The sequence below is a fragment of the Salmo salar genome, chromosome 28 (assembly GCF_965601325.2).
Source record: "Salmo salar chromosome 28, fSalSal1, whole genome shotgun sequence".
Lineage (NCBI taxonomy): Eukaryota > Metazoa > Chordata > Actinopteri > Salmoniformes > Salmonidae > Salmo > Salmo salar.
This window is the reverse complement of record NC_138318.1, coordinates 39166868-39176989: the sequence shown is the minus strand read 5'-3', so window position 1 is coordinate 39176989 and position 10122 is coordinate 39166868. Positions and strand designations below refer to the sequence as shown.

Sequence of the window (10122 nt, the reverse complement as noted above, 5' to 3'; positions counted from 1 at the left end):
GAGAGCTACCATGCAGGTTTTCGCTCCAACCCCAGTTGTAACTAACCTGATTCAGCTTATCAACCAGCTAATTATTAAAATCAGGTGTAGTAGAGTGTTGGTGTGAAGAGCTGTACAAAGAACAGGGTTGGAACCTGCTGGTTTAGGGTTTAGTTAGGGACGTCCCAAGGATTCCATAAAGCACTAACTTTGGTGAATCATTACCACATACATGTAATCTCTCTTTGCATAATCCTCGCTCCCTTTCCTCCCCTCCTTAGCTTTCCTAGATCCATTTCCTCCTATCTTAATTTCTAGCCTCCTTTCTTTTATCCCTTCCCCGCCACCCTACCCTTTTGCTCTAATTTCTTCTAACATCCTTTCCTTTCCTCCTATTCTAGTTTCCTTTCCTTCTTCATTTGCTCACATTTCCTTCCCTAACTGTATTTTCTCTTCTCCTTCCCATTCCTAGATCTCAATTCAAGATTGGCTTAAAAAAAAAAAAGAATAAAAAAAGAATAATAATAATAATTTAAAAAAAAGATCGTGTTGATGCAGAGATTGAAGTTCAATCATAGGAATGTGGGCGTATGGATAATTTATAATAATCAGAAATACATAGTTATCACACAAAACACTAGATGGAAAAGGTTTGTTTGAAACATAATGAATATCTAAGTCTTCTACGAGCACTTCCGGTAAAAAAAAAACAATCTCTCTCCCGATTGGTCGAATTTAAAAAAGAGACCGCGACAGTTCTGGATGACAACAGAAAACTGTTTTTCGTTGCGAAACATTTTATTTTTTGTTGGGGAAAAACAAAAAGTCTGTCACGTAAGTAGACATTAAAAACCCTAATATCAATAAGAAAAATACTATATATATATATTTTTTTTTTTTTCTCATAATGATTCGAATATATAGGGTAAGTTAGTGGTTTTGCATGTCTCTTCCATTATGTTACAAAAAGACTTGACGTTAGCTAGTTAAGTTAGCTGTGTTGGCGTCGCATCGTCGGGAATAGTGTTTAGACAACTTAACTAGCTGTCGGTGCAAATACCAATTTGTTTCGTTAAAGCCAACAACATGTTTTACTCCGCTTGCTAGCAAGTAGTACTTTGATCTGCTTACGTTGAATGTCGAAGGTGATTGTTGTTAGCTAGCTAGTTGCTAGTGTAGAAGGTGCGTTGGTAACTAACTATAGCCAGTGTTTTTTGCTCAACACCTGTTTTCTTTGATCCCACCACATTTATTTGACACAGGATGATGGAATCAGGTTATCACAGCAGATTGGGAAGCGTGGAGAGGGAAATGAACGTCGACGACCTGAGGAAAGACCTTTTATCAGAGTTTCACTCACAGGAGTCATGCCTAGAAGAGAACGAGCACTTGCAGGTGTACCTCCGCATTAGACCGTTCACATCAATTGAAAGTGAAAATGGCGAATCACAGGTAATGTAACACACTGCTCCTCTGGCTTGAAATAGTTTTTTCACAAGAAGCACACACACACGTCAGGTAACAAGAGCCTTGGATAATAACTGTTGACCAAAGTTTAAATTGACCATTGACTCGCTGTCCTTTTGCTGTACGAATTCAAGGAGTGCGTTTCCATTGAGCCCCCAGACAAGGTCCTCCTCAAGGCTCCAAGGACCTCCCTGTCAGCAGGGCTTAGTGACAAATCAGTCCTGCAGACAGCTCAAAGGTTCCAGTTCTCACAGGTCAGTCAGCAGGGCCTGGCAGTGGCTCAGTTGGTAGAGCATGGTGTTTGCAACGACAGGGTTGTGGGTTAGATTCCCACGGGGGACCAGTACAGGGGAAAAAATGTATGAAATCTATGCTTTCACTACTGTAAGTCGCTCTGGAAAAGAGCGTCTGCTAAATGACTAAAATGTAAATGTGTGTGTGTATATATATATTTTTTTTTTTTGTTGCCTGCCAGCTAAATCTGACGCATTTACGGTAATGGCGATTTTTAAATGTGCACTATCCCTGTAATCAAATCAAATGTATTTATATAGCCCTTCTTACATCAGCTGATATCTCAAAGTGCTGTACAGAAACCCAGCCTAAAACCCCAAACAGCAAGCAATGCAGGTGTAGAAGCACGGTGGCTAGGAAAAACTCCCTAGAAAGGTCAAAACCTAGGAAGAAACCTAGAGAGGAACCAGGCTATGAGGGGTGGACCAGTCCTCTTCTGGCTGTGCCGGGTGGAGATTATAACAGAACATGGCCAAGATGTTCAGATGTTCATAAATGACCAGCATGGTCAAATAATAATAAAACACATTTTAACAAGGTAGAACAAAAACACACATGAAAATAAATAATAACCACGTTGTAATAAAGGAACAGAAGATGTATCCTCTAACAACACTGTTTATTTTTGTCCTCAGGTCTTGGGGCCAGAAACCTCTCAGAGGGAGATGTTTGATGGCACCGTGAGAAGTCTGGTCAAGGATGTTTTGGAAGGTGGAAATTCTCTGGTTTTCACATACGGAGTCACAAATGCGGGAAAGACGTTCACATTTCTAGGTTTGATTTCTGGATTATTTTTTTTGTTTTTCTTGCCTTGCAGCGTTGTGGAAAGATGCATACTGTTTTGTCATCACATCCTACTTGTACACGAGGGCTAGCCTGAGTTAGCTGTCGCACAGACTCACTGTATGAATAACACTGTGAAACACAATCCTTTTTAAAGTCAAATCATATGTTTACCGTTCACCCACTTTCAAACCCTGCTCTTTATGACCAACTCCCACAAACACACTAAGACAACATGATTCACACATTAACAGATCTTCAACACCTGTTGTTTTTTCTTAAGGTCCAGAGGCCAACGCAGGGATCCTCCCCAGGTCTTTGAATGTCATCTTCAACAGCATCGAGGGGCGTGTTTACAACCAGATGACTATCAAGCCACAGCGATGCAGAGAGTTCATCAGGCTCACTAAAGATCAGCAGAGTGAGGAGGCCACTAGCAAGAGAAATCTCTTCAGGCTCCTCAAGGAGGTACAGCATTGGTTTATTAACCTAAATTCATATATATTTTTTTAAATCTTTGTTTTAATTTTTTAAAGCCATTGCATTACTCAACAAGTTTTTCTTTGGGTTTAATAATTTATATTATATCATTGCTCTTCCCCCATAGAGTGATAACCCGAAAAGCTCCACCAGCCAGACAAGCTCCACCAGCCAGACAACCCTGCAAGGCAAGGAGATGCATCATTTATGTGTTCTTACACTACTATGCATGTTCATGTTTTGCATTTATACATGATTGTCACATGTCACATTGCTCCTCTCGCTCTCTCGCTCTCGCTCTCTCTCTCCCGAAGTTTGGTGCATCGTTTGTCATCACAACAGACTTCTATCCAACAAGAGGGTTTGTAAACAGTCTAACAGCACCACTTGTTTCTCTGACAGGGTCCACACTAAGTGACATTGAGAGGACTGTGACTGAAGACGCTTTCAGTCTGGTTTTTGACGCACACACCAAGTTCTCAGTCTGGGTGTCCTTCTGTGAAATCTACAACGAGAATATTCACGACTTGCTGGAGCCCATACCGATCGGAGCCCTGAAGAGATCCACGCTGCGGCTGTCGCAGGATGTCAAAGGCAACTCCTTTGTGAAAGGTAACAGATGCATTGGAGGTGTAAAATATTAACCCACAATCCTGTTGTTAAAGCACCACGCTCTACCAACTGAGCTGCAAAGGACCAAATGTTCCTGCGTGTAATTTCAGATCTGAAGTGGATACAAGTGAACAATGCGGAGGAAGCCTACAAGGTGATGAAGCTAGGGAAGAAGAACCAGAGCTTTGCCAGCACAAAGCTAAACCTCCTCTCAAGCAGGAGGTATGATCATTTTTAAGCGCGTCAATACCTTTTTCAATGATTAATTTGAATGTTTCTTTGGGCTGCTACTAACTTGCTTTGAGCCAGGTTCACACAGTAGAGTAGATTTGACTGCTTAATAAAATAAATTCTGTTCCGTTCCTATGCTCAGCCACAGCATATTTTCTGTTCGTATCCTGCGGATTGAAGATGCTAGGATTCCTCGTGTTAACTCTGTCAGCGAGTAAGTGAAATGCATATTTCATTCATTTGCTCACAATAAATATCTTCTATGAGCCCCGTGCAGTATTTGTGGGTGTCTAAGGCAGGGCATTCCCCCCCCCCCCCCCTTTCTGTTCAGGCTGTCCCTGTGTGACCTGGCTGGGTCTGAGAGGTGTGCTAAAACTCAGAATAAAGGGGAGCGTTTGAAAGAGGCCGGGAACATCAACACTTCCCTGATGACGCTGGGCAAGTGCATCAACGCTTTACGTCAAAGCCAGCAATCCAAGTGAGCCTTGTCTGCTTTTTAACATATGTAATACAGAGTCTACCAAACATTAGGAACGCCTTCCTAATATTGGGGGGTATACATAATCTTTTAGCTGAATCTGCTGCAACTCATTTCTCAGTGCTCTGAGAAGTGTGTTTTTGTTGTACATTGTCCCTGTCCAAATCTAATAAATACATTTTTATATTCTGACCTGCCCCTTGTTGCTAGGCTACCACAGCACATCCCTTTCAGGGAGAGCAAGCTCACCCACTACCTGCAGGGCTTCTTCTGTGGGCGGGGCAAAGCCTGCATGGTAGTCAACATCAACCAGTGTGCCTCCATGTACGACGAGACGATCAACGTGCTCAAGTTCTCCGCTGTGGCTCAGAAGGTGGTGGTGCTGACATCCAAGACCGCCCCTTATCTCGCCGCCAAGACGTCGACCCAGGAACTGTCCATGATCGTCGACCACGCAGACAGGAAGAAACTGTTGGGTCAGCGGAGAAGGAGCTCCCTGGTTGGCTGGGAGACCAGTCTGGAGGATGTGCAGGAGGATGACATGGAAGCGGAGAGCACGACAGAGGACAGCGTGATTGAGGAGACCATGCAAGAAGTGGACGATGACAAGTTTCTCATCGATAAAGATGCTTATGAGGTAAGGGTCTCCCCCTAGCTACTAGGGCTGGGAGTTGCCAGGGACCTCATTACACCCTACTGAGGGCCCTCATTACACCAGGCCTCATTGCACCCGACCTCATTGCACCCTACTGAGGGACCTCATTGCACCCTACTGAGGGACCTCATTGCACCCTACTGAGGGACCTCATTGCACCCTACTGAGGGACCTCATTGCACCCTACTGAGGGACCTCATTGCACCCTACTGAGGGACCTCATTGCACCCTACTGAGGGACCTCATTGCACCCTACCTCATTGCACCCTACCTCATTGCACCCTACCTCATTGCACCCTACTGAGGGACCTCATTGCACCCTACCTCATTGCACCCTACTGAGAGACCTCATTGCACCCTACCTCATTGCACCCTACTGAGGGACCTCATTGCACCCTACTGAGAGACCTCATTGCACCCTACCTCATTGCACCCTACTGAGAGACCTCATTGCACCCTACTGAGAGACCTCATTGCACCCTACCTCATTGCACCCTACTGAGGGACCTCATTGCACCCTACTGAGGGACCTCATTGCACCCTACTGAGGGACCTCATTGCACCCTACTGAGGGACCTCATTGCACCCTACTGAGGGACCTCATTGCACCCTACTGAGGGACCTCATTGCACCCTACTGAGGGACCTCATTGCACCCTACCTCATTGCACCCTACCTCATTGCACCCTACCTCATTGCACCCTACCTCATTGCACCCTACCTCATTGCACCCTACTGAGGGACCTCATTGCACCCTACCTCATTGCACCCTACCTCATTGCACCCTACCTCATTGCACCCTACCTCATTGCACCCTACTGAGAGACCTCATTGCACCCTACCTCATTGCACCCTACTGAGGGACCTCATTGCACCCTACTGAGAGACCTCATTGCACCCTACCTCATTACACCCTACTGAGAGACCTCATTGCACCCTACCTCATTGCACCCTACTGAGGGACCTCATTGCACCCTACTGAGAGACCTCATTGCACCCTACCTCATTGCACCCTACTGAGAGACCTCATTGCACCCTACCTCATTGCACCCTACTGAGGGACCTCATTGCACCCTGCTGAGGGACCTCATGCACCCTGCTGAGGGACCTCATTGCACCCTGCTGAGGGACCTCATTGCACCCTGCTGAGGGACCTCATTGCACCCTGCTGAGGGACCTCATTGCACCCTACCTCATTGCACCCGACTGAAGGACCTCATTGCATGATATTATCACCATACTGGGGTGCCATTACAATATGTGTTGTGATTTGATACTTTGATTATTTTTTTTGCGTTCCGAACATATTGCTCACCACATGTCTGCTGCAGAGGGACAAGAGGGTCATGATAACTAGTTTTGATCAGTTGTGGAAATAAGTGCTGAAAACAAATTGCATTCCTATTTTAAAAGGTGGAGAACAAGCTATGAAGGAAAAATGAGTTTTGGTGCAGGTACAGCCAACTAGCGCAAAAATAATACAGCGACGTTGTCAAAAAGATAATATCACGATATGTAAAATAATACAGCGACGTTGTCAAAAAGATAATATCACGATATGTAACCGGATTGATTTGTTCCCCCATCACTACTAACCTCTGTTTAGTAGTCACCTACATTACCAGGCCCTGATTAGATATTTCGGGAAGATTCAGGCCTACTAATAGTCTCGTAAAGGGACCAGAGTTTTGCCTAATCAGGTCACATTGTCAAAAAACTGGTTACTTTTTATTAATGTGACGTTCACCCAGAACTAAAGTCTTGTATAATTTGGTCAGATGCTTGATTTAATATACACTGCTCAAAAAAATAAAGGGAACACTAAAATAACACATCCTAGATCTGAATGAATGAAATAATCTTAAATACTTTTTTTCTTTACATAGTTGAATGTGCTGACAACAAAATCACACAAAAATAATCAATGGAAATCCAATTTATCAACCCATGGAGGTCTGGATTTGGAGTCACACTCAAAATTAAAGTGGAAAACCACACTACAGGCTGATCCAACTTTGATGTAATGTCCTTAAAACAAGTCAAAATGAGGCTCAGTAGTGTGTGTGGCCTCCACGTACCTGTATGACCTCCCTACAACGCCTGGGCATGCTCCTGATGAGGTGGCGGATGGTCTCCTGAGGGATCTCCTCCCAGACCTGGACTAAAGCATTCGCCAACTCCTGGACAGTCTGTGGTGCAACGTGGCGTTGGTGGATGGAGCGAGACATGATGTCCCAGATGTGCTCAATTGGATTCAGGTCTGGGGAACGGGCGGGCCAGTCCATAGCATCAATGCCTTCCTCTTGCAGGAACTGCTGACACACTCCAGCCACATGAGGTCTAGCATTGTCTTGCATTAGGAGGAACCCAGGGCCAACCGCACCAGCATATGCTCTCACAAGGGGTCTGAGGATCTCATCTTGGTACCTAATGGCAGTCAGGCTACCTCTGGCGAGCACATGGAGGGCTGTGCGGCCCCCCAAAGAAATGCCACCCCACACCATGACTGACCCACTGCCAAACCGGTCATGCTGGAGGATGTTGCAGGCAGCAGAACGTTCTCCACGGCGTCTCCAGACTGTCATGTCTGTCACATGTGCTCAGTGTGAACCTGCTTTCATCTGTGAAGAGCACAGGGTGCCAGTGGCTAATTTGCCAATCTTGGTGTTCTCTGGCAAATGCCAAACGTCCTGCACGGTGTTGGGCTGTAAGCACAACCCCCACCTGTGGACGTCGGGCCCTCATACCACCCTCATGGAGTCTGTTTCTGACCGTTTGAGCAGACACATGCACATTTGTGGCCTGCTGGAGGTCATTTTGCAGGGCTCTGGCAGTGCTCCTCTTGCCCCTCCTTGCACAAAGGCGGAGGTAGCGGTCCTGCTGCTGGGTTGTTGCCCTCCTACAGCCTCCTCCATGTCTCCTGATGTACTGGCCTGTCTCCTGGTAGCGCCTCCATGCTCTGGACACTACGCTGACAGACGCAGCAAACCTTCTTGCCACAGCTCTCATTGATGTGCCATCCTGGATGAGCTGCACTACCTGAGCCACTTGTGTGGGTTGTAGACTCCGTCTCATGCTACCACTAGAGTGAAAGCACCGCCAGCATTCAAAAGTGACCAAAACATCAGCCAGGAAGCATAGGAACTGAGAAGTGGTCTGTGGTTACCACCTGCAGAACCACTCCTTTATTGGGGGTGTCTTGCTAATTGCCTATAATTTCCACCTGTTGTCTATTCCATTTGCACAACAGCATGTGAAATTTATTGTCAATCAGTGTTGCTTCCTAAGTGGACAGTTTGATTTCACAGAAGTGTGATTGACTTGGAGTTACATTGTGTTGTTTAAGTGTTCCCTTTATTTTTTTGAGCAGTATATATATTTTTTTTAAGTCTGTCAACGAGAGATGAATGTGAAGTTTTTTAAAAATGCTATATGTCTGTCAACCCTTTCAGAGCCAGCTCCTCCAGTTGAAGGAGCTCCGGGAACAACTCCAGAAAGAGAGATCTGAAAACCTGGCGTTGGAATCCCGCATCCGTGACGAGGTCACAAAGGAGTTCTCTGACCTCTTCTCTGAAATGCAGACCGATTACAAGTGAGCTCTTCTCGGCCATTTTGTTTTAAGTCATAATTTTTGTTTGGCTGCTTTAAATAATAATAGATTGGATTTATACATTGCCTTTCTATCAACTGAGGTACTCAAAGCTTTACATAGTAAGGGGGATTTAAAGGTAAATATTTTTATTACATAAAACTGAACAAGCTGTAGCTATAATAACTTGATTTCTGTGTCTTAAAGGGAACGTCTGGCCAAAGAGAAGGAGATTGTCGAGGAGAGAGCGGAGAGGCGTCTAGAGATCCTGAAGAATCTAGTGAACAAGAACACCAGTCAAGGGGAGCTGGACAGAGCAGAGCGAGCCACGGTAATGCGGCCTAACTATAGACACGTTGGCCGTCTAGCAGTGTCAACCTCCATGTTGCCTTGTCTCTTCTGTCACCTGACTTTGCTCATAACTACTCTATTGAGGAAATATATACTATGACATGAGGTCTCACCTAGCTATCTATCTTAAGACGAATGTACGAACTAAGCTGGATAAGAGCTTCTGCTAAATGACTCAAAATGTGTATCGTCTCATGTAGAAGGAGAGCTCGTCGTTGGGAGGCATGTTTGACTCCATGTGCAGTGACCTGGCAGGCATAAAGATGGCGGCTGAGACGGCCAAGACATGTCTGGTGGTCGCCCACCCCAGTAGTGACACCGTCTCCAACCTCTCAGTGCAGCTCCCTGTCGAAACCAATGGTAACCATCTGGCGCCCAGTTGTTTTTCATTCTAGCACTACACAATGGATTCCACTAAGCAAAGGCTTGATGATGATTTGAATCGGGGGGGGGGGGGGTGTGTGTGTAATGTTTAAAAACCAAGATGTGCACCCCAGGACCAGGATTATGAAACACCGTCAGCGTCTGTGGAACTCTGTCAGCGATAACCTGTTAATCATCAGTTTTCAGTATCCATCAATGACATAAGCAGACTGGTTTACCTGATGGGTTTTTTCCAGTGGCTATGAGGGAACATGCTAGGTTTCCTTCTGGTTGATTAGTCCGTTGTCTTCCGTTGATTTCAGAACTGGAAAATGATCGCAGACGAGCACCGCAATCAAAGGAACAGCTTGACGAGGCTAGGAAGGTACTGTCAAATTGTATTTTGGGTGGGGTATTTTTTTGCAGCAAATGGGACTTATTTTTGGTTCTGACTAATCAATCGTGGACAGACTACATACACCACATTGATGCTGCAGTTTTAGTTCTGTGTTAACTGAGAGTCGTACTGACAAACCCTTATTTGTGTTTTTCTCTTGAGTCTCAGGAGCTGAAGTTCTCCGACCTTCTGGAGATGTGTCATGAGAAGGACGAGATGATCTCCTCGCTTCAGAACACCGTGGACCAGCAGGTCAAAGACACTATCAAAGATGTAAGTTCATTTTTAAATGACAAGCGATCAGCCTGTTTCATAACCCAGGGGTTCTCAAACCTTTTGGGGGCCGGGGACCCCTTTTTGTGACAGCAAATTCATCAGGGACCACCCTCGTAATCACAACACATCAAATGTGATTGGTCACATAGACATGATTAGCAGATGTTA

At 45.3% G+C, this 10122-nt stretch overlaps 1 protein-coding gene across 1 annotated transcript in view; it reads left to right on the top strand.

Annotated features, from left to right (window-relative positions):
- The first annotated feature begins 526 nt into the window (after window positions 1-526).
- Window positions 527-10122, top strand: part of LOC106589940 (kinesin-like protein KIF20B) — a 51403-nt gene continuing 41807 nt past the window's right edge. The window contains 16 exon segments of the mRNA XM_014180391.3: window positions 527-813; window positions 1242-1431; window positions 1581-1700; window positions 2376-2514; window positions 2807-2991; window positions 3131-3191; window positions 3406-3615; window positions 3726-3837; window positions 3989-4060; window positions 4178-4324; window positions 4535-4961; window positions 8431-8570; window positions 8775-8898; window positions 9119-9278; window positions 9605-9666; window positions 9841-9951. Of these exon segments, the coding sequence (XP_014035866.3) occupies window positions 1243-1431; window positions 1581-1700; window positions 2376-2514; window positions 2807-2991; window positions 3131-3191; window positions 3406-3615; window positions 3726-3837; window positions 3989-4060; window positions 4178-4324; window positions 4535-4961; window positions 8431-8570; window positions 8775-8898; window positions 9119-9278; window positions 9605-9666; window positions 9841-9951 (2259 nt within the window). The 5' untranslated portion in view covers window positions 527-813; window position 1242.